Genomic DNA, 25,541 nt, shown 5'->3' with positions numbered 1-25,541 from the left:
ATATATTTATTTTTTTATATTCCTCCATGTGGATGGTGGCTGATCTTCCTATCTGTGCATAGTAGACCAATTTACAGGAACAGAGAACTCTTTCTCTCTCTCTCTCTCTATATATATATATATATATATACACACACACACACACACACACACACATACACACCAGGAACTGAGAGAGGAGAGATTTGGTCCTTTGTGGAGCGAACAAAGGTTGCTAGTTTCAAGTGAGGCTTGAAAGCCATACAAAAGTTGTATTTCTTTAAGATTCTGGCTATTTTTAATAGAGCCCATAACCTTTGTTCCAATGAGGCTTCTGTTGCAGCGGAACTTAATCATATACACCACACCTTATCTAATGGCTACAGTTCCCACAGTATCAAAAAAATAATCTTCCCCAGTTCTCAACCTTCTCTACAGAAGGATTTTAGTAATGCTATCATCGTCCCTATGTCTGAGGCACTACAGAAAACAATTGTCAAAATCTTAAAGAAATATAACCTCTATTTGGCTTTCAAACCCCACTTGAAATTGGACCTTTATTCGCTTCACTAAAAACCAAATCCTTCCTCTCTCAGTTCCTGGTATATATGTATATATATAGAGTTCACTGTTCCTGAAAGTTGGCCTACTATGGACAGACAGGAAGATCAGCATGAAAGAACATAAAATATACATCTGCACTTGTGAATGTTTGCATAAAACTTCCCAAAATATGGGAAATACTAATACTACAAGATCCCGGTTTACATTTGGAACTTCTGAAAGGTGCTCATGGAGGGTACCTCACCTAGTTAGGACTAGTTTTTCGTGTTTGTTGATGATAACACTTACTTTTGGGTTGCATTTGTGTGTGTCTGCTATATATCTCATATTTTATTCCCTGACAATGTCCCAGTGCTGTTTCACTCCATTAAGGGGGGTGGATAACACTTAAAAGTGACAGCTGTATGAAAAGAATTTTGTGGACAGTACAGCAGGTTAGGTGTGCAACAGCCATAGTGAAAAAGGTGAAATCGGATTATGAAAAGAAGTTTGCTGAACAGGCCAAATTCTGGAAAACCAAGAAAATTTTATTTCTCTGCATTAAGTACAAGAAAGAATGGTCATGCAGTAATAATTTTAATGAATGCAGGCGGTACAAAAGTGTCAGGTGCATGAGAAAGAGCTGAGTTGTTAAATGTTCACTTTAGTAAGATACACATTCTGGGTAGCAGACCTGTGGATATCAGGGACAGGGAGAACTGAACCAAAGAATAGAAGTAGATGAGTTAGAGATATTAAAGCTATTTCAAGAGTGTGAATAAAAGAATAAAATAAAATTCAGCAGTTGGAGCAGGTGAAATGTTGGCAAGAATGCTGAACAAATATGCACAAAAGTTAGCACTGTTCAACTTAGTAGCTCGGCACATGATTCCTAATGGAAGGGAAGAAAGATAATTCCATCAGTTACCAATGGTGGGACCCCAGCATTAGTTGTATAGATAGAAGATAATGAGCCATCCACTAATCACTCAAAGTAAGTGTGTCCAGCCAGAAAGCTGACTATCCAATTGCAGAAGTTGGGGGGGGGGGGGGGGGCAGATAGTGGGAGTCAAAAGCCTTGGAGATATTAAGAGCAACTTGAGATTTGCCATCCCTTTTCATGGTGTTTGTCCAGAGATGGGGTGATGTTGGTTAGTAGATCCCCTGTTGATCGACAGTGATGGAACCCATACTGTAGTCATTTATTAGATGAGAGAGAGTCTTCAAGGTAGCATAGGAGTTGGCTGTTAATGGTTCTTTCCATTACTTTACAAAGAATTGAGATGAGAGAAATTGGACAATAATTTGAAAATTACACTTCTTAGGAATAGGTTGTATATGGCATGGTTGTATAAGTCAGCTTGGTTGGCCGAGTGGATAGCATACTCACTCTCCAACCAACAGACTGCAGATTTGAATCCCTTGTGGACATGGATGTTTGTGATTGTCTTTAGGTGGGAGATGAATTCATCACCCAATGTGAGACCATTGCCCTGCTTATCAGAGGCCTGAAGTGGCTTATAAAAGTTCCATGTTTGGTCTCTAGAGCATGGTTTCCATACTATATAAAAAAATTAAAAATACAAAAAAAAAAGTATATAAAATTTATAAAAAAGTAGGGGAAAAAATCCTTTGTACCATAGGTTTGAAAATAACCTTTTGTGGGTGGGAGCAACCTAAAAAAATATTGGCTAGATTCCAGACTGTGGAATAGATACCAGTGGAACAAGAAAGTGCATAAAGTGGGAGTCAATTCTGGGGCACAGACCTTTGCGACATTGGAGGAATACCATCAGGAGACTTTTTAGTATCTAATTTGATTTGTGCAAATTTTTCTGCTCTCTTTTTGGCAAAAGATCAGATGCGGTGCTGAGTGTTTGGAGGACATTTACCATGATCAACTGTGCAAGAATTGGAAGAGAAGTAAGAAGCCAGGAGGTTGACTTTTTCTATGGGTGATGATGCAATAGTCTATCTGGATGTATTATTGGTGGGAATAGTGTTGGGCAGAAGTTATGGCTAATAGCTTTCGCTGCAGCCCAGAAGGCATGGCTGTTTCGGGCAGAATGCAAGTTTCCTGCTTTTAGCTCTCTCAAAATCAGTTTCTGATGTGGTGATTATTTTCTTGCACCTATTCTGGGCTTCGGTGTAGGTAGTATTAGGAAAATGGAGTTTTGGATGCAAGCCTGTTGCGGTATGCCCGACTCTTCTTTTGTACATACCTGCGGGAGAACAAAGTTTTAGATAAGGGATGTGAATTTGGGGTGTAGCAGGGAATAAATGTTTCCATTCTGATGAGAATTATTTTGGGTTTGGCTGCTCAGGTGGATATAATTACTAGAAAATAATTACTTGGTCAGATTGCTGTTTCCAGTAATCTGACCAAGGAAATGAGGCATAAAAGTTGCAAAGATTGTCCCATTTGGCTTTTTGGTAATGCCATACAATGTATGCGAGTGGCTGTGTATGTGTTGCTGTCTGGGGAAAGAGATCTGTGTTACATTGTGGTCTGAGCTGCCTAGAGAGCAGACAACATTCACAGCATACGTTGATGTGACACTAGTGAGGAAGAGATTCAGAGGAGTAGTTCAGATTGTCTTGGTATTCTTGGGCATGTGGACAGTTTGTGTGAATTTGTTTGGGATTGCAAAAGTTTGCAATCGCCCTATTAATCTGTGCAATTGAATGTGGACATTGAAGTCTTTGAGAAAGATGACTTCGTAGTTTGGAGAGTTGGATTGAAGAAAATCAACATTTAAGGAAAGGCAATTGAAGAGTTCAGAGTGGTTTTTGGTATTAGGAAGGCAGTGGAGACAGCATGTGAATTTGGTAGGGTGATTTTTAGCCAGAGGAGGTTAAAAGTGAATATCATTAAGGTTAGAACTGAGACTGCATATATTTGTGAAATGGATCTGTGAAGTTTTCTTTTGACCATGTGGGTCCCACACGTTCCCAATGCAGTGTTTGGGATCAGTTTCCATGCTGGTTATTTACTGAGTTTGATTTTCTCACTAATATCCCTTCTTTATAATTTATTGTCCAAGCATTGTCTTCACTTTGACATTTCTCATCAAGTTCTTTTTTATAATTGCTGCCTTCTCACACTTTGTGCATAGGTCAAATCTGGCCAGGCTCATACATGTGATGTAGGGCTGATGCCTTCCTACTTGCTGTTCAAAGATAATTTGCATATCCTTTCTGTGAGTTTGTATAACAAACAGCCTTCATGTGGAATCCTGACAGATGCCTTGGAAAGGCTGCTTTAGCAATCTGCTCATGTTCTATAAAAGGGGAATGGATATAACATGATACTTCTGGATTTTGCATCCAGAGGTGGGTAGGCAGTAACAGGAATCATTTGCATCGTTATAGAGGATCTTAGTCAGCAAATGATGTGAATTTCAATATTGTGTCCAAGTGTAAGGTTTGCAATATCCTCTCTCCATTTGGACAGAGGATATTGCAAATGAAGTATTATATTCATTATAAGGTTTGATGGAATGAATATAGCACATATAAATAAATAAACACAAGTTTAATCAATCCTATATTTCATCTCAATCACTGAGATGTTGTCAGGGAAACAATAGTAAAATTGTAAAAACATGCAAAAATGCACAAAACAATAAGTGGAGAAATTAGACTGGAAGTCTAAATCCTATGTGGGATGCTTTCTATAGATACTGTTGGCTAGCCTTAGCTGTTGTGTGGGGACACCTAAGAATTAAAATGTCTCAAATTTTGGGAAGTTTAACACAACCATTTTTATTGATTGCCAGCCTGGTTGGCCGAGCGGTTAGCATGTCTGCTCTCCAGCCAAAAGGCTGTGGGTTCCAATCCCGCTGTGGGTATGGATGTTTGTGATTGCCTGTGAAAATAGTGGTGGTGGTTGTGGTTGGCGGTTAATCATGTTGGTGTTGCATTTTGTTGTAGTTGGTGAATTGAGTGGTGTAGACAGAGAGCTGTAGAGTAGGTGCCCTCCGTCAATGAGTTTTTGGACTCCTGGAGGTGTCACGTAATAATAATAATAAACCATAAGTATATATATACATATATATATATATATATTAGGGGGTCCCCCCCCCCTCTCTGAGTTCTGGGCTGGTAAGACAAAAATCGTGACATAAAAACGTTTCAAATTTCGGCTTATCTTTTAATATATATATAGAGTAGATATAAAAAAGTCTTTCAAGTTTGTTGTGGTAAAGCATAGTAGTTTTTGTGCACAGTATCCAAAGCATGGTCAGCTAGATCTGACTAACCATACTTATGGCAGCAGATGTATTTCTTATGTTCTTCTAGGTTGATGTTAACAGATCTCCCAGTTTGACCATAACACCTTTTATGTCCTGTTCCAGCTCTGCAGATGAGGTTGATCTTTCCATTTTGATCTTGGACATCCGTGGTATCTTCTTCCTGTGGGTCTATATTCTAATGCTAGGTTAGGAATCCTATTGTTACTCATTCTTTCTATGTGGTGTAGCCAATTTTGTTGGCATTCTTCTATTCCTTGTATGATTTTTTTGTATGTAATTGTTCTCTTATTTCATTGTTTTTCTTTTTAATCTAGTGAGTCCTAGGAGAGGTCTTAGAAACTTCATCTGCACTGCTTCCAATCGTTGTTTTTTTGTTTTAGAATCCAAGTTTCACTTCCAAATTTGAAAGATGTTTTAGAGGTCATATTATGTAATCTTAGTTGAGTTTCTTTAGTCATGTGTTTTCCAAAATTTCTTTTAATTATGCCATTCATTCTATTATAAATTTGTAGTCTTGCTTCCAATTATGAGTCAGTATTGTATTGTGAGATTATATTTCCTAGGTAATTGAATTCCGTAACTTGTTCTATTATTTTATTGTTAAGCATAATTTTGACTTTATGAATGCTGTTTCCACACATTGCGATAGTTTGTTTTTGTTTCAGAGGTATAGTCATTTTAAATTTTTTTGCTATTTCATTTAGATGGCTAGTTGCAATTTGGACTTTAGCTTCTGAATTGAAATTAGTACTTGATCATCTGCATAAAGTATTATATTTAGTTGTATATTATTTGTTAGTTTAATTCCATCTTTGACAGTTGTTTTTCCATTCTTTTAGGATTCTGTTTACATAAATGTTGAATAGAATTGTGGATAAGTCTGCAAATTTCATGTGAAATTTTGTTTCTTTGTATAGACTTTTTATTGCTTTAATTAGTTAAGAAAGCTGTATAACTGAGAGGAGACCTCCACATAGCCTTTAAAGGAATGCGGAGAACTGACCAGGGCTTCTGACCTAATGTCCAATTCCAGTAGCTGACTTTTCGCTGTTCACCCTGGTTCCCTGGCGAAAACAACGGGGGCCTTGTTTAACCGGGCGACACCCCAGCCGGCATGAAATTTTGTCATGTTGTACTATCATTTTGTATATTGGTTTAAGCCAATAAGAATACAATTTGGTTGGCTAAATCCCAAATTGTCAGCCCAATCCTCGTTCATTCAGTATCCGGGTAGATACCCAACAGGGTGCACCACGAGAAGGGTATCTACCTGGATACTGAACGAATGAGGATGGGCTGGCAATTTGGCATTTAGCCGACCAAATTGTATTCTTATTGGCTTAAACCAATATACAAAATGATGGTACAACATGAGAAAATTTCATGCCGGCTGGGGCGTCGCCCAGTTAAACAAGGACCCCGTTGTTTTTGCCAGGGAACCAGGGTGAACAGCGAAAAGTCAGCTACTGGAACAAATCTGAAAGCACACTCCAACTCAACATCACCAGAATTAAAGATCGGTACTATCAACATAAGAAGCCTGAGGAATTAGATAAGTACCAGATCGACATACTAGGGGTGACTGAAACAAAAAAGACAAAAACTGGTGAGATCTTTCTGAGCAATAAATATAAAATGTTATATTCAGGCAATGACAATCAAGGAAAAGAAGGGGTAGCCATAGCAATGATTGGCAGGCAGTCTCAAGTAGAGTGATGTGGGCAAATATCAGAATGGGGAACTGGACAATGAGACTTATTTGTGCCTATGGTCCCACAGAAGGATCTACTAAGGTAGAAGTGGACTCTAGAGAAAGCTACTGACACAATGAAAAAGGAAAAGTGGTCCTTGTTGGGGGGGGGGGGGGGGGAGATAGAATACTTCAAAACAAACAAAATTTTAATCAATTCCGTATAAGATATATCTCAGATAATTTCATCACATATATATTTATTTATGGCACTTCCACCCACAAAAGGTTATTTTACAGCAGTAAAGAAACAATATTATCATTATTATTGAAATAAACACTCCACAAATAACATTAATAATAATAATTTGTTTTGTTTTTCAACTGCGAGTTCATTTGAAATACTACTGAATATAATTTTGTGATATTTTAAAATTAGTCTTGATATAAGAATGTAATGCAATTTAATGTCTTTTTAATAAAAGCAGAAAGAGTTGTTCTCAAACAACAGCGGTGTGTTATCTAAATCTGTAAGCATAACAACATGCCATGCATATTTCCATACTTACTAGTAGTGCCAGGTAAAATAAAAAGTAATGTTCAAACCTTATTTATTGCAATAACAATAAATTTTGCTTGACAGCATTTTTTTTTTCAAAGTATTTTAAAAACAATTGTTAAACAAGTGTGGAAATTTGAACGAAAATAATTTCCACAATATAGCTCCTTTGTAGCGCAATTGGAAGAACGACAGTGCGTGCACCCTTCAATTGGAAAAGGCCCAAGTTCGATTCTCGTCATGACGGGAGGAATCTTTACATGGACTTTTTCAAACTCAGAGGTGAGTTAGCTGATCTCATACGGAGGTAACAGGATTTTTTCTCCCAGAAACTCGGGGTTTTTCATCCCGCATACAGACAAATTGGCCCTTCAGAACACACACAATTTACAGACAAAAAATACTAGCTGTGGTGGTGGTGGGCAGTAGATGGCGCTGATGTTGATTGATAGAGGTTTGGTGTAGTGGTGGAGATGGAGACGTACAATAGGTGTCCTCCTATGATGAGTCTTTGGACTTCTTGGAGGTGTCACGAATAATAATAATATTTTCTGTAACACGTCTTCCAAAATGATTATTTTTACACACACACACACACACACACATATATATATGAGTATATATATATCTTGGAAACAAAAAAAAACGTTGACTTGGAATTTCCTAATGGAGGAACTCCAAGTAACACAGGTTCACTCTTTGAAACCAAGAGGTCATAAACATTACAAATCTGCTACAGTTAGTCATTCTCATTATTTCCGATGTTCATTTGACAAAAATAGCAAGAAAATAACCATGTGCACTTTCTTTTCAAAAAACACACAAAGATAGTACATTATAAATCACACCTCATTCTGAAATCTCCACTCAGTGAAAAAGAAAATACTATGCATTTTCTTATTATTATTACTGTTATTATCATCATTATGTGGTGGCATTTTCTTTTAGTACAAAGAAGAAATCAGCACATTTATTATATTATTTAAGGAGTGTATAAAGGTCAAAGCTATATAACTGAGAGGAGACCTCCACATCACCTTTAAAGGAATGCAAAGAACCGACCAGGGCTTCTGACCTAATGTCCGATCCTCACCTTTTCGTGGTGCACATTGTTAAGTGTAATATTTAAATGATATTTTCTTTTTTTCCTTATCCTTTTTATTTCTGGTTCATTTATGTTGAACTGTGCCTTTGTAAAAATATCTATATTATTTATTTTCTTGTCAGTCGTAATTCCGAGTTGTAATCATTGCTTGAGCTATTCTTATCACCCTTAATGCTACTTTCACGTGTGTGGAGTATAGATTCAGGAATTGCCTCTGGCTGGAACCAATTTCCTTTGTCTAACTAGCTGACTTGCTCTTATACTGATCTTTAAAAATTTATTTGTATAATTTATTTGTATTTGCGCCATTAAAGATCGCAAACAGGAATTGTTTCTCTTTAAAGAAACAATTTAAAGAGACAAATGCTCATAATTCTTTGGATAAATATTTCACAATAAATTATAAGTGCAGCCTTCTGACTTCACAACTTTACATTATGATAGCAACTATATAATCAACAATCCCTGCTCTAAGGTTCATTCACAATCCATAACAGTTCTACATTAATCCCACTTGAAACCTGTCTCAGCCAGTTCAGCATTCAAGATCCTAGAGATCACGAACATAATTTTCTTCTTTCCTGTTAGAACCACAAACGGACACTACTCCACAGCAATTACGATACAGCATTTTCAGAGATCGCTTAAGGAACTTTGCGATGGGATTCTGGAACGGCCGACACCGCCGTTAAAAAATCTCCTATTATCGTCGAAATACTGCTAACGGAATATCCTTTCCCCCATCCTTGGAACGGCTGGACATAGGGACCTCTTCGAAGCGACACCGGAACAAGTCAGGAACAGAGAGCCAGAGCGATAGCTAGAGCGCTAGGAGCAGAGCGCCTGTCTCCTTTTTATTCTACCTTCATGACCTTGGGACTTCTTCAGATCGAGATCCCTGGATGTTCTACCAGGGGGTTCCTTCCCCCCTACGAAATTGCAGAGTCATGGCAGGAAAACACCGTAACTTTGCTGACCTTCACACCTGGCGTTAGCCTCAAGTCCATATTTCTAATCCTGTCGGGGCTATCCCTTTGTTTGTACAATATTGGTGGTCAAATAATCTAGCAATACATTCTAATATTTTACCAGATTACATAAAACACTTATAAAAATTGTTCATTAAACTACAAGTATTTCGTATTGACTTTCCTTCTCAAGTAAAATCGGTATATAAGAATTTTGTACAAAATTTTCTCTATACAAGATTTTACATAGGTACCTGAATACTGAATGAACAAGAATGGGCTGGCAATTTGAGATTTGGTCGATCAAATTGTATTCTTATTGGCTTAAACCAAAATATAAAAATGATGGTACAACATGATAGAATTATGTTGTACCATCTTTTGTTGGTACAACATAACCCCTGGCTGGGGCATCACCCAGTTAAACAAGGCCCTATTGTTTTCGCCAGGAAACCAGGGTGAACAGCGAAAAGTCAGCTACTGGACCAAATCCTAAAAGACATCCCAACTCGTCACCAGAGTTCAAGATCGGTACTATCAACATAAGAAGCCTGAATGGCACAGAAATAGAGCTAGCTGAGGAGTTACATAAGTATCAGATCGACATAATAGGGGTGACTGAAACAAAAGAGACAAAAACTGATGAGATCTTTCCGAGCAATAAATACAAAATGTTTTATTCAGGAAATGACAATCAAGGAAAAGGAGTAGCCATTGTATTCAACACTAAATACGAGGCTAATCTTCTTGAATGGCAGGCAGTCTCAAGTAGAGTGATGTGGGCAAATATGAGAATGGGGAATTGGACAATGAGACTTATTTGTGTCACGGTCCCACAGAAGGTTCTACTAAGGTAGAAGTGGAGGAACTTTTTGAGGCATTAGAGAAAAAAACTGACACAATGAAAACAGAAAAGTTGGTTATCTAAATAGCAGAATAGGAAATGATTGTCAGACATAGAAAAATATTTTGGGAAAATTTGGAGAAAAGAGCAAAGCTAATAATAATGGCAAATACATGTTGGATTTCTGCTCAGGACTTGGACTGGTTATTACTAACACCATGTGCCAACATAAAAATGTGCACAAATTCACATGGAGAGAAGAGGTAAGGAATAAGAAAAGTCTCATGGACTTTGTTATTGTGGATAGTGATGTTTTCTTATTGGTGCAGGGCTCCAGAGTGGTACAGAGGATTTGAAATTGGAAGTGATCACTATTTAGTCTTGAGCAGGATAAAATTTAATTTCATATTGAAAAGAATAACATTTAAGAAAGTTTTAAAGCGAATGTAAGTTGAGCAGCTCTCAGATTTGAACTGTCGACTAAAACACACAAAGATTATTGAAGAAAAAATGAAAGAGTTTGAGAACAGGAACCAAACCTTGGAGATTCAGCCAGAGAGGCATGTGGTGAGGTTGTCTGCAAGTATAGAAAAATTAGAACTCCATGGTGGACACAGGAAGTAAAAGAGGCAGTGAAGGAAAAGAAGAAAGCATATCAAAAGTTACTGGCAAATAAGTCAGCTTGTGCTCTTAGAGAATACAGAGACAAATGTAAGAAAGCTAAACACTGTGTAAAACTAGCTAAAAAATCATGGGAGGACTTTGGCAAGAACATAGAAAATAAATATCAAGAAGGTGGCAAAATATTCTGGAGGTTGTTGAAGAAGCTTAGAATTGGAGGAAAGAGTGCTGTAAAAGGAGTTAAAGATGATAAAGTCTACATGAAAACAGGAGAAAAAGATATCCTTGAAGTATGGAGTAATTACTTCGAAAAATTGCTAAATGAAACAAGCAGTGATAGCACAGTAGTAAAAAAACACTGACCAGGCAGTGTTTTTTTACCACTTTTTACTTGAAGTGGAAAAAGCCATCAAAGGCTTGAAATGTGGAAACGCAGCAGGAGTAAATGATAATCGACCAGAAATGCTGAAGTATGGTGGTATAAAAGTGTTACAGTGGCTTCACTGCATAGTTCAGAAAGCCTGGTCAGAGGAACGAATTCCCAATGATTAGAATACAGCTCTCATACTACCCATATATAAAATGGGAAAGAAAAATGAATATGAGAATTATAGAGGTATTTCCCTACTGAGTGTTCCTGGTAAGATTTATGCAAATATACTTGAGAAACAGTTGAGAAGAATTCTGGAAGAAAAGCTTTGTGAAGAACAAGGATTAAGTCAAATACAGGCTGTCTGGATCATATTTTCATGTTACAACAAATAGTTGAAAAATCGTGGGAATATAACAAATATCTGTATTTAAGTTTTGTAGATCTGGAAAAGGCATATGACAGGGTGCCAAGAGAGAAGCTGTTCAAAGTGCTACAGTTGTATGGTGGCAATGGAGCATTATATCAGGCAATACTTTATTTGTCTTAATTTGAGTTGTAAGTCAACAGTTAGAATTGTAGAAAGTATAGGAAGATGGTTTTATGTTAAATCTGGTGTCAGACAAGGATGTTCATTATCCCCTCTGTTAATCATTATCTATATGGATCACATTATGAAAGGAAGTGATATTAAACCTGATATCCAAATCGGAGATGTTAATCTCAGCTCTTTAATCTATGCAGATGTTATACTTCTAAATAAATCCAATACAACTTTGCAAAATTCCCTGACTAAATTGAATAACTCTTGTAATAGATTTGGTATGAAGGTCAGCAATAACAAGACAAAGACAATGAAAATAGTCAGAAGCATTGAAAACATCAACCATCAACCTCATTTTGAATGGAGAAACTATAGAACAAATAAAACATTTCAGCTACTTAGGCATGATTTTTAGTGAAGATGGTAAATTAAATATGGAAATAGACAGCAGAATCAACAAAGCTGGTATGGTAGGGAGTCAACTGAATAAATTCATATGGAATAAGGAGAGAAATTAGTTGGAACACTAAATTAGCTGTATACAAGACAGTGTTCAAACCAATTTTAAATTATGGATCTGGCAGCTGGTTTAGAAATAAAACACTTGACCGAAGATTAGAGAACAGAGATATAAGAGTCCTGAGAAAGATTAGAGGTACAGATGGCATCAGTGACAATGTTATATTAAAAATGAGGATATTAGGAAAGAACTTAATATTGTTAGCATCCATGAATGTGTTAGCAGAGCTAATCCCATGTAGTATGGTCACTTAAACAGAATGGGCGAGGAAAGATTAGCAGAAGAAGTGTTCTTTCTAAATCCAAGATTTAGATGGATTGATAGTACATAGTAGGGTACATATCTGGAATTTTGATGATGATTTATTTTGTTACACTTCCAAGGACTCCAGTGACTCCTCAAGGGATGGCACCTGCTCTACAACTCTTCATCTCCATCATCTATGTAAATGCTATCTACTGCCCACCAGCACCATTATTTTTTGCCTGTAAATTGTGTGTATCCTGAAGGTCACTTTGCTTGCATACAGGATGAAAAACCTGAGTTTATGGGAGAAAATACCCTGCTACCTCCGCATAAGATCGGCTATCTCACTTTCAATTGAAAAATCCCATATAATGATTCCTCCCGTCATGATGAAAATCAAACTTTGGCATTTTCCAATCGGAGGGAGCGTGTTATCGTCGTTTTTGCAATTGCAATATGATGGCACTCATTTTGGAAAAGATATTTATTGTTAGTTTAGATAGGTGGCAAAGTATCTATACTTTTACTACAATTTTCCACAAAAATGTATGAGTATGCTCCTCAAGTGATTTACGTTTGTAACAATTCTTGTGAACAGGTTTGAAAAATTATTTCAAACATCGGATGATTAGATAGGTCCTCTTACAACCCCCCACCACCACCACCACCACCATCACCAAAAAAAATCTGAATGCTTATGCATTCAGATTTAGTTATTAATAGAATATAATAGAAATTATTTTGACGTAAATATTTTTTTTAATTCAAATATTTCTTTCTTTCTTAAATAACTGCATTAAATAATTTATAAGTTTTCGATAATAAAAGTGAAATTTTGATTATTATAAATTAAGAAATTATTTTGACGTAAATATTGTATTATACCATAAAAGAAATATTGCTATTTCTATTTAGGTTATAATTGAAAACAAAACAAGATATTGCTGATGTATTGTGCACTACTGCTTGAGGCCCTTTAGTGTGACTGCTGAAGTGGTCTTCCTTTCTCAATAGCATTGAGAGTAATCTAAGCTTTTAGCCTTTACCTCCAGCTGAGTAGATTATTATGTAGTATCTCTAAGACAAAAGTTATTTCCAGCTACAGTAAAAAAAAAATCTCTTTTGTTGCATACATATAAACAGTTTATATATGGTGAAAATATAGAATAGAATTCCCAAAACTTGAAATAATCTCAACACACAACTGAAAAAATGATTATAGATTGCAAAGAAATAGTCTGGAATTAGAAGTATCTGCTTTGGCTGATACAATAATATTATTAGCTTACTTCTTTTATCAAACAGTAAAATGAAGTAATGGATATGAATACTGTTTGTGAAAACTTTCAAACTAGTAGAAAATTAGATAGAGTAGTTATTTATAATTCAGTTCCAGGAGTTCCATTCTGAAATGAAAAAAATCTATTGAACCAAAAATTTGGTAACACATAAAAAATAAATGCAAATAAAAATCAATCTCTGGCATGAGCAAGTGGGCTTTTTCTCCCGGAAACTTGGGTTTTTCGTCCTGTAAACTGAAGAAAATCGATCATAATACCCACATTATTTCATACAGTAACATATCCTGTTAGAGTTAGGTACCAGAGATGGCAGCACTTGTTTGCAGCCTCTCCATCAGTGACTGCCTATAACACTGGCCAACAAAAAGAAAAATTTTTTTTCTGCTGATTATGATCTGACACTTGTTTTTTTTTTACTAATTTGGGTGCACTGATTTCAAATATCAAACCCATTTTTCTCTATCACGTCAGGTTTTTCCTCTATGGCATTTTCTTTTTTGCTAATTTGTAAGTTTTTGATAGTTTTAAGGGGGCAGCTATTTAGAGGATCAAAAAAAATCGATTTTTGTAATATTATTTTGTGAAAGTATGTACTTTTAAAAATCTGTTCCTAACTTTTTATCAAGAAATTCGAAAAATTCCCGAAGATATAACCTATTATTCAAAGCGGTGTGCAGATCAGAATCGGAGCGCTCACCGCTCTCGCTTGTTAGTAAACGAATAAATGTGTAAAAGCTTGCAACGCCATGTACTGGCGCTTTGAATGTGAGAGAGGCCGATAACCGACCTAATACATTTAGGTGATGAAAAGTAGGTGATGACAACTGCCTAAAACAAATGAATGCTATATGGGTCATAGTGGACAAAGAATGATCGAAATCAGTCAATTGTTAATCGATCGTGAAAGTATGATGAGCGCTTATAACATTTCAATAAAGTTTCTGTTTTTTTTTGTCTTGTTAATTGCATGTTAGTCGGCAGTGAAGAAAATGCATTATGTCTACTACTCGAAAATGTGTCAATAGTGTAGATTCCTTCTGCTGCATTTGTGGCAACTTTACTGTTCCCAGTCAAAGGACAAATATCACTGATTTCTTTAAGAAAGTGTACTTTGCATACTTTGACGTAAAACTTGCAGATCAGGACAATTCATGGGCTCCAAATAAGTGTGTAAGTCATGTGTAGAAAATTTATGACAGTGGAGCAATGAAAACGCCAAAAATTAGTTTTTGGCATTCCAATGATTTGGCGTGAACCGAAAAATCACGTAGGTGATTGCTATTTTTGTTTAGTTCAGACTTCTGGTTATAATAAGAAGAATAAGAAAAAAATTGTGTATCCAAATCTCAACTCAGCAATTCGGCCAGTTGCTCATTCCAATGAAATAGCCGTGCCAATTTAAAGGACTTCCTTTACTTGAGAACGAGCATGATCGGGATATGCCAGATGTTCTCGAGGAGCAAGACCCGGATGTTGATTTAGACAATGAAAATTTAATTTCTAGTTCTGGACCGCAACGTTTTACTCAAGCGGAATTGAATGACTTAGTAAGAGATTTGGGCCTATGAAAGGAATCATCGGAATTGTTAGCTTCAAGATTAAATGAAAAAAACTTACTGGAGCAAGATACGAAGATAACTTTTTATCGTAGCAGGGAAAGTAATTTTGTACCATATTTTAAACACGAGTGTGGGTTTGTTTGCTGTAAAAATGTGTCAGGTTTATTAACTGAAATGAGTGTTGTACAATATCATCCAAATGAGTGGCGTTTATTTATCGACAGTTCAAGCAGAAGTCTCAAGTGTGTCTTACTACACAATGGGAATGTATATGGCTCAATTCCTATTGGCTATTCAGTCCACTTAAAGGAAACATATGAGGACATTAAAAAGGTTCTGAAGGTATTAAAATATACAGACCATAACTAGATCATCTGTGTGGATCTTAAAATGGTGAACTTTTTACTTGGCTTTCAAAGAGGATATACAAAGTTTCCGTAATTTCTACGCTTCTGGGATAGTCGAGCTAGAAACCAACACTAGAGTCAGAAACATTGGCCTCTTAGAATATCCTTAAATGTTGGAGAACAGAATGTTATAAATCAACCTTTAATCGACAGAGAAAAAAATCATTTTTCCACCTCTACACATCAAACTAGGTCTTATGAAGCAGAATGTTAAAGCTTTAGATTTACAAGGTGACTGTTTCCAATACATATGTGAAAAATTTCCACGACTTAGTTATGAAAAAATTAAAGCCAGTGTATTTGATGGACTGCAAATTAGAACTTTAATGAGAGACCCAAATTTCATCAACTCTATGAACGAAATTGAGAAAGAGGCCTGGACTTCATTTATGATGGTTGCAAATAATTTTCTTGGAAACAAAAAAGCGTGCAATTACAAAGATCTAGTGGAAACAATGCTTGAAAATTTCCAGCGCCTAGGTTGCAACATGAGCATAAAGCTACATTTCCTATACATTTACAGTCATCTTGATAGATTTCCTGAGAATTTAGGTGCTGTAAGCGATGAACAAGGTGAAAGATTTCATCAAGACTTAAAAACTATGGAAGATCGGTACCAAGGAAGATGGGATTCTCACATGATGGCCAGCTACTGTTGGAGTATTCAAAGGGATTGCCAAAACAGAACACACAGCAGAAATTGCTACAAACAAATATTTATTCCCTGAAACTCATGTGTAAGTAAAATTGTTATTTTTTTTATAAATATTCTTGTGATTTTTAATGAATATTGTTAAGTAGGTATATTGGCCTCTCTCGCATTCAAAGCGCCAGTACGTGCCATTGCAGGTTCTTATGCATTTATTCGTTTACTAACAAGCGAGAGCAGTGAGCGCTCTGATTCTGATCTGCGCACTGCTTTGAATAATAGGCTATATCTTCGGGAATTTTTCGAATTTCTTGATAAAAAGTTAGGAACAGATTTTTAAAAGTACATACTTTCAGAAAATAATATTACAAAAATCGATTTTTTTTTATCTTCTAAATAGCTGCCTCCTTAAAACTATCAAAAACTTACAAATTAGCAAAAAGAAAATGCCATAGAGGAAAAACCTGACATGATAGAGAAAAATGGGTTTGATATTTGAAATCGACGCACCCAAATTAGTAAAAAACAAGTCTCGTATAAAAGTCAGCAAAAATTGTGTTGGACTGTGTAATTAGTGATAGACATGGGCCAGGTATCTTTGATTGGCTACCAGTGGTGAATTGCCCACTCAGTCTCCAAAAGCTAGATAGGGTTTAAAGGCCTCGCCTACTCCTTATAAGGGAATAAAAGACGTTAGCTGATTTTTTTTTTTTTTTTACTTAAAAAAAGTGCATAAATTTTTCTTTTTTGGTTAAATTTTGAATCTACTTACCTTAGTGTGAATTAACTACACATTCACTGTGTGTTTAGCAGTCAACAATGATGATTTATAAACAGTGCCCAAATGTCACTTCATAATGGGATTTAAGCTGGTACTTGTGTACTACTTATGTCCTAACTTTATAAACTTTCAACATCTTTCTCTAAATCCAGAGTAATTTAATAAAAAGGTGGACCACCGTTTGGCAGCTCCCATAGGAGGAGATGACCTTGCTAATGCTTCTGCCTTGTTATCTCCACTTGGGCCTGGCTCCCACTGAAGAGAACCTCAATAAAGGTCGAAACTAGTCTGGGTAGTGGCCCCTCCCTTAATGCATAACATTATACATATCCGCAAGGAGATGTGTTTTGCATTATGAGAGATACTGAGATAGGAGTGTTGGTAGCTTGCTCCACCTTTGCAAGGAGTCGCCTGGTCTTACTTTCAGGCACAAACTTTGTTTGCACACACTTGGATAAAGGATTAAACTAAATTTATTATATGTCCTAACTGGCGAATGTGCACCGTATGTAAAAAAACAAAAGTTGGTAGTGTAAGGGCACCCCGTGTAACAAGATGCCCATGGCGAACGCCCAGCTTGTCTAGTGCTTCCGCTAGCTACTATGCATAGCGAAAAACAACTTACAATTTTTGCTAAATGTTATTAAAAGTCTCAGTATTTATTACAATAGATTTTGTGCATATCCACATTTAATAAACACTAATATTAAAATGTATTGTTATTATTATTTTTTTACTCACTTCAGCACCCCTTAAAGAAGGCGCTCTGATGCAATGCATCCCCCTGCTTATCGTGTTAAGCCGGCCATGATTGAGTGGACATAGGAGTGCAGCCAGCTTCACTTGAGAGTTGAATGTAGTGCTGAGGTTGCACTATTTTAGAGTTCTGTTTTTCTGAGATGACTTGGATATAAGGAACAATGATGGCATTACTATAGTCTGCATGTTTAGACAATATCTGGTAAATAAAGGAGAGTTCAGCTGTAAGGGAAGCCTGGGTAGAAAAGAGATTGGAGGCTCTATTGACAAGAGTTTTTGATAACACCATATTGTTGAGAGGCAGGGATGATGGGAAAGTTCATATATGTGCCTATCTGTGTGGGTCGATTTTCTGTAAACTGAGAAAAAGGTTGCCATTAAGATGTGTGATTAGAGTATATAGAAAAGGCAGGTTGTTATTATTTTCTTTTTTCTGTAGTGAACTGGGTGCTGGATGCTGAGATATTTGCTCATGTATTACGTTCTGGTTATTTTGTATGGCAAAACGCTTTCTACCTACAAAAAGAAGGCACAGCCATGGGCTTACCATTATCCCCCCCCCCCCCTTGCTAACTTTTACATGAAACATTTTGAGCAACTTGCTTTAGGTTCTTCCCCTTTAAAACTCAAAGTCTGGCCTAGATACATTGACGATGTTTTCACGATATGGTCCCATGATCGCTAAACGCATTCCTTAGCCACCTAAACTAACAACACAAATGCATGCAGTTCACAATTGAGATTGAAAAACAGAACACGCTTCTGTTTCTAGATACACTTGTCACATGTCTTCCTTCTGGCAATCTTTCCTTCAAGGTTTACCGAAAACTGACACATACTGGCCAATATGTACACATAAACTCCTACCACCACCCAACACATAAACTAGGTGTCATCAATACACTAAAAAACAGGACCCTGAAAATCTGCTCCAGTGAACAGGCATTGAAAGATGAATTTAAAGTAATCAGCAATACTTTCCAAAAAAATGGGTACAGCCAAAACACTATTAACAAAATTCTCTACAAGACCTCAATAAAAAACAAAGACAAACCAGACTATAACCATTCCCTACATTAAAGGGAATAAACAGAGTACTACAAAAATACAACCTAAAAGCCACGTTTAAAGCTTACTCAACTCATCCAAAGACCCCCCCCCCCCCTTGCCCTGGAGTATACCATATTCATTGCCCCTGTAACATACCATATATAGGAGAAACAGGACGCCCAATTCCTATCAGACAAAAAGAACATAAACGACATATTAAATATAATAATCACGGTGTAGCTGGCCTTTCTGATTATGCCCTTGAACACCTTACATAGAATTGACTGGAAAAGCACTAGTCGTCTACATACACCAAAACATGGTATGAACTCAAATTTAAAGAAGCCTGTGAGATCATTATCAACCGCCCCCAATCTGAACAATAATGAAGGTCTAAAAATCCAATGGAAGGCATATATTCGACCCACGGAACCTTCCTCTCTAAGAACAACTATAAACAGGACTGTAGGAAATCCAGAATCCTAAATCAAACATAGCAATTGTAATACTAAAAATAGGATATCACTGTTACTGAAAGAAATCTATCTAAAAGAAAAAATATTTATTCATGTTATCTTAAATTAAATCTAGCTTGATGTAATTTATAATTTTTTTTTCCCACTAGAGGTCATGCCAGTAGAATAACATGTGATCAAATCATTGTTTCTCTAGCTTACGGTTTGCAATGTAGCTCAGCTTGTCTTGTATATTTGTGTATGCTCCAATGATGATCTCGATATGAAGATTGAAACGTCAGGATAATAAAAATTGTTAGTTATTACATGGTGTAAAATCCATAATTTCGAAAATGAATGCTGAAAACCATGTAACACTAAAAGAAAGGATATACATAGTTCAAGTACTGGACTGCACTTTGGGCTAATAATGGCAGATTGAAGCTGGAGCATGCATGAACAGAAGAAAAAAGGAAGAACAGAGAGGTGGGGGGTGGGAACATGGCTAGATAACATGCAGTTATGGGCAGCCATTTTGAAGAAAGAGTTATAGGAACAAATTTATAGAGCAATGGATTTATCTGAAAGTATTGATTTTCTTTCAAATAGTGTATGACCACCAGAAGATAATCTAGAAGAAGGCTGCGAGGATGAAGCCAGTTTACTTTTTTTTTAGAAACATGAAGTTCCTTTCTCACATTGAGTCTAAATGTTGCCAAATTGCAAAAATTCCATTGTTTATAGATTTTATTTTTTGATATAAAATAGCTTGTGTGTAATTGTGTAATTCTTGCCTAAGAAATGTATGCCACACTTGAAAACATTTATCGTGTCCATAGCAAATTTTGTAGATAAAACTCTCATGATAGTGATACATTCCTTAGTGGCAGTACTTGACTTGGTATACAAAATGTATCCAGGAGCATATACAAAATGCACATGAAAGTTGCACATCATATGAGGTTATTTTGTGGTATCCTGTATTGAATAATCAGAAAAAAGAATAACATAAATAAAAGAATAATAATAATAAAGCATTTATTTATAAGGATAACTGTCATAATTGTTTAAAATACACCCTACCAGGCATGTGTTCATTTCCATAGCCAGGCTATTGGGGCCAATTCGTTTTGTATGTGTTTTTTGAAATGTGAAACCTCTTATTCTCACTGAATATAACTTGTTTTCCATGAAAATTAAAATTTTTAAAGATAATAAATAAATAAAAATAATAGCTAACGATGAATAAATATCTTATGTATCATTTTTTATTATTGCTTCTGATGGTGGTTTTATTGGTGTGCCAGCTACTTTAAACTGTTGGTTCTTCGGCAGGAAACTGTAGGAAGGCAGAAGCCCTCTTTCTCAGTACTATGGATGTTCATGTTTGAAAGTTGTATATTTCACCAGTGAAATCTTAATCAGTGTGTAAAATATAGGTGTAGAAGAAAATACCCTAAAAGGTTTGTGTGATATTTTTAAAAGTATGAAAAGAAAGAATTCTTAGGTAAAATGTTGTTTTACCTAATGAGAATACGGCCTTCATGAAAACTACCTTGGTATTTCTCTAATTAAAATATAGTCAACTCTGCCTAGAAGCTATACTCTTTTTGATAATATCAATTTCTTTAAAAATTATGATATTCCTAACTTATTTTATGGTACTACTTGCTGTTTTTCTAGGCTCATTCACATGCACGTTTTGTTATCCTTCAAGTATTATTAGAAGCAGGAGAAGATTTTGTACTCATTGATAAGATAGATGGCACTGATGGAAAGCCAGATCTTCTGCTTACATTGGATCGTAATAAGATTAGGTCTGTTGGAAAACCTGCAATTGGGAATTTCCTTCAGAAGTTACAAGTAAGAAATGGTTATTTCATTTTTAATAAATAATAGCTTTCAATTTTCTCAAATATATATGTTCTGTAGCCATTTATTAATAATTGACCTTAATTAAATAGTTGTTGGTGACTTGTATTGAAATAACTATTGGGTCAGTACTATATTTCATCATCATCATCAAATTCCTGACATATACCCTCAAGGGGTGTACAGGATATGATAGTACTACATGAAAAAAATTACATCATTACTAACTTCCTATCTAAATTTTCCTCCAAATCGGTCTGTTACTTGTCACGACTCCAACATTATCAGATTTTATATTTCTATCATCTAAGGCAGTGCTTTCCAAACTTCTGGATGTCAGGGCATTGGAAAAATTAAAATATTTCGCAGCCCCCCTCGAAAAAAAAACGTAATATACACATGTATATTTATAATATTTATTGTATTTTTATTCAATACAAAATATACACAGCGATTATTGCAAAAATCAAATGCAAATATTACATTTTTAGCATCTTATATACACATTTGACATGGCACATTATCTGATATTTTTATATAGATAGATAGATATATTGTTATTGTACATTTGCAGTACAAGCACATGAAACGTAAAACGATTAGTAATATAGAAAGAATTAAAAACATAAAGAAGTTCAATTTCAATTTCAATTTAATGTGATGATGGATGTGCTTCAATACTGCTACACAAAAAGTCAATATCAGGTGAAATATTTGAAACTGCAATTCTTAGATTTCGGCTTTGAAATGAAACTTATATGAATAACCATACATTTACTAATATTCATTAAGTTCTGAAATACGCAGGAAGCAAAGTTTGTGAACCCGCACCAATGTGTGATTTTTTTTCCCATTAAAATATAAAAAATAACAAAAAAGAAATAACAATTAATAAAAATTAAATACGTTTTTATGAGATAAAAAAAAATCTACTTAGTCTTAAAACATTTTCAATTTGTTTTCATTATGTCACGGCCCCCTCAACAAAACCTACAACCCCCAAGGAGGCCGCTGCCCACAGTTTTGGAAGCGCTGGTCTAAGGCACTTTGTACCGTATCAATCCACCTATATCTTGGTCTCCCTCTCGGTCGTTTTCTTGCCAACCTGGCAGAGAACACTTGTTTTGCTAATCTTTCCTCGCCGATTAAGTGACCCTACCTCCTGAGATTAGCTCTGCTAATTCATTCTTGGATGCCGACAATGTCAAGTTCTTTCTTAATATCCTCGTTTTTAATATGATATTGCCATTGATGCCATCTGTTCATGCCTGTAATCTTTCTCAGGATTCTCATATCTGCGGTCTCTAGTCTTTAGTCAAGTGTTTTACTTCTGACCCAGCTCTCAGATGCACGAGTTAAAACTGGTTTGAACACTGTCTTTTATACAGCTAATTTAGTGTTCCGACTAATTTCTCTCCTTATTCCATATGAATTTATTCAGTCGACTTCCTACCATACCAGCTTTGTTGATTCTGTTGTCTATTTCCATATTTAATTTACTGTCTTCAGTAAAAATCATACCTAAGTAGCCGAAATGTTTTACTTGTTCCATAGGTTCCCCGTTCACAACACAGTTGACATTTTCAACAATTCTACCTATTTTCATTGTCTTTGTCTTTTTAATGCTCACCTTCATGCCATACCTATTACAACAGTTATTCAGTTTAGGCAGAGACTCCTGCAAACTTGTAGCAGATTTATTTAGAAGTATAACATCATTCAAATAAAGCAAAGAGCTGACATTAACATCTCCAATTCTGATATCATATTTAATACCACTTTCCTTCATAATGTGATCCATATAGATGATGAATAACAGAGGGGATAATGTACATCTTTGTCTCACACCAGATTTAACATAAAACCATCTTCCTGTACTTCCTTCAATTCTAACTGCCAACTTACAACTCAAAAACAGACTAAGTATTGCTTGATATAATGCCCCATTGACACCATATAATTGTAGCATATTGAATAGCTTCTCTCTTGGCACCTTGTCATATGCCTTTTCCAGATCGACAAAACTTAATACAGAGCTTGGTGAAGAACAAGCTGGATTCCGACCAAGTAGAGGCTGTCAGGATCAGATCTTCACTTTACGACAAATAGTCGTGAAAGCATGGGAATGCTTGCATAGATCTTGCTGGGAACACTTAATAAGAAAATATCTCTGTAATTCTCACATTCAGTTTTATTTCCGTTTTTATATATGGGTACTATTAGAGCTCTACTCCAATCATTGGGAATTCGTCCCTCTGTCCAGGCTTTCTGAACTATGCAGTGCAGCCGCTGTAAGACTTATACCACCAAATTTCAGCATTTCTGGTCGAATATCATCTAATCCTGCTGCCTTTCCACATTTCAAGCCTTTGATGGCTTTTTCTACTTCAAGTATGGGTATGTATTCCTAACTGTATGCCTGTTGTGTGTTTTTTACCACTGTGCTATCACTGCTTGTTTCCTTTAGCAATTTTTCGAATGATTACTCCATACTTCAAGGATATCTTTTTCTCCTGTTTTCATGTAGCCTTTATCATCTCTAACTCCTTTTACAGCACTCTTTCTCCCAATTCTAAACTTCTTCAACAACCTCCAGAATATTTTGCCACCTTCTTGATATTTATTTTCTATATTCTTGCCATAGTCCTCCCATGATTTTTTAGCTAGTTTTACACAGTGTTTAGCTTTCTTACATTTTTCTCTGTATTCTCTAAGAGCACAAGCTGACTTATTTGCCAGTAACTTTTGATATGCTTTCTTCTTTTCCTTCACTGCCTCTTTTACTTCCTGTGTCCACCATGGAGTTCTAATTTTTCTATCCTTGCAGACAACTCACCACACGCCTCTCTGGCTGAATCAATCAGGGTTTTCTTCAAGGCTTGCTGCTGAATCTCCAAGGTTTGGTTTCTGTTCTGAAACTCTTTCATTTTTTCTTCAATAATCTTTGTGTATTTTAGTCTATAGTTCACATCTGAGAGCTGCTCAACTTTTATTCGCTTTAAAACTTTCTTTCATGTTATTCTTTTCAATACGAAATTCAGTTTTATCCTGCTCAAGACTAAATAGTGATCGATTCCAATTTCAAATCCTCTTTACACTCTGGTGTCCTGCACCAGGGAGAAAACATCACTATCAACAATAACATAGTCAATGAGATTTTTCTTATTCCTTGCATCTTCTCTCCATGTGAATTTGTGTACATTTTTATGTTGGAGCATGGTGTTAGTAATAACCAGTTCATGACCTGAGCAGAAATCCAACAGGCATTTGGCATTATTATTGGCTTTGCTCTTTTCTCCAAATTTTCCCAAAATATTTTTTTTTATGTCTCACAATCATTTCCTACTCTGCTATTTAGATCCCCAACAAGGACCATCTTTTCCTTTTTCATTGTGTCAGTTGCTTTTTCTAAAGCATCAAAAAATTCCTCCAATTCTACCTTAGTAGAACCTTCTGTGGGACCATAGGCACAAATAAGTCTCATCATCCCACATCACTCTACTTGAGACTGCCTGCCATTCAAGATGATTAGCCTTGTATTTTGTGTTGAATACTTGGGCTACTCCTTCTTTTCCTTGATTGTGTTTTCCTGAATATAACATTTTGTATTTATTGTTCAGAAAGATCTCACCAGTTTTTGTCTTTTTTGTTTCAGTCACCCCTAGTATGTCGATCTGGTACTTATCTGATTCCTCAGCTAGCTCCATTTTTTTACCATTCAGGCTTCTTATGTTGATAGTACCGATCTTTAACTCTGATGATGTTAAGTTGGGGTTTGTTTTCAGATTTGTTCCAGTAGCTGACTTTTCGCTGTTTGCACTGGTTTCCTGGCAAAAACAACAGGGCTCTTGTTTAACCGGGGGATGCCCCAGCCGGCATGAAATTTTGTCATGTTGCACCATCATTTTCTATATTAGTTTAAGCCAATAAGAATACAATTTGGTCGGCTAAATCCCAAATTGTCAGCCCATTCTTGTTCATTCAGTATCCAGGTAGATTCCCAACAGGGTGCACTACGAGAAGGTGAGGATTGGACTTTAGATTAGAAGCCCTGGTTGGTTCTCTGCATTCCTTTAAAGGCTATGTGGAGGTCTCCTCTCAGTTATACAGCTTTGACCCTTAAGCACTCCATCTGTATTTCAGAGAAGCCTAATTGCACATTTCTCAATAGCAGGATGTTTGCCTCCTTCCTTGTTTCTTGTTAAAATTTCCATCCTTTCTAAGTAATGCTCTACAGCAGTTTGTAATAATGTAAGTTAGGTATTTTGGGTCATTCTTCCTTCAACATTTTTTTTTTTTCATATAAACTTCATACATGAAAGAATTGTTAGATCTGAAATGGGCAACCTCATTTACAATGAAGTCACCTATCCAGATTCTAACAGAATATGCCCCACTAAGAGAGCATACTTGTCATTTCAGCAATTAAGTTCATGTCAAAAAAAGAATTAATATTATGATCA

The 25,541-nt window shown here is 35.9% G+C and overlaps 1 protein-coding gene across 3 annotated transcripts in view; it reads left to right on the top strand.

Moving 5' to 3' along the window:
- DppIII (dipeptidyl peptidase 3) overlaps nt 1–25,541 on the top strand; it is a 364,629-nt gene that overhangs the window by 300,873 nt on the left and 38,215 nt on the right. For all 3 annotated transcript variants that reach the window (XM_090398644.1, XM_090398641.1, XM_090398643.1), the window contains one exon: nt 20,890–21,069. In XM_090398644.1, coding sequence (XP_090254770.1) covers nt 20,890–21,069 — 180 coding nt within the window. The remainder of the gene's footprint in view (nt 1–20,889; nt 21,070–25,541) is intronic.

This window comes from Typopeltis vanoorti, chromosome 10, assembly GCF_054136105.1.
Source record: "Typopeltis vanoorti isolate ZY-2024b chromosome 10, IOZ_Tvanoo_1.0, whole genome shotgun sequence".
NCBI classification, from domain to species: domain Eukaryota; kingdom Metazoa; phylum Arthropoda; class Arachnida; order Uropygi; family Thelyphonidae; genus Typopeltis; species Typopeltis vanoorti.
The sequence above is the reverse complement of the archived record's forward strand: the minus strand, read 5'-3'. Positions and strand labels throughout refer to the sequence as shown.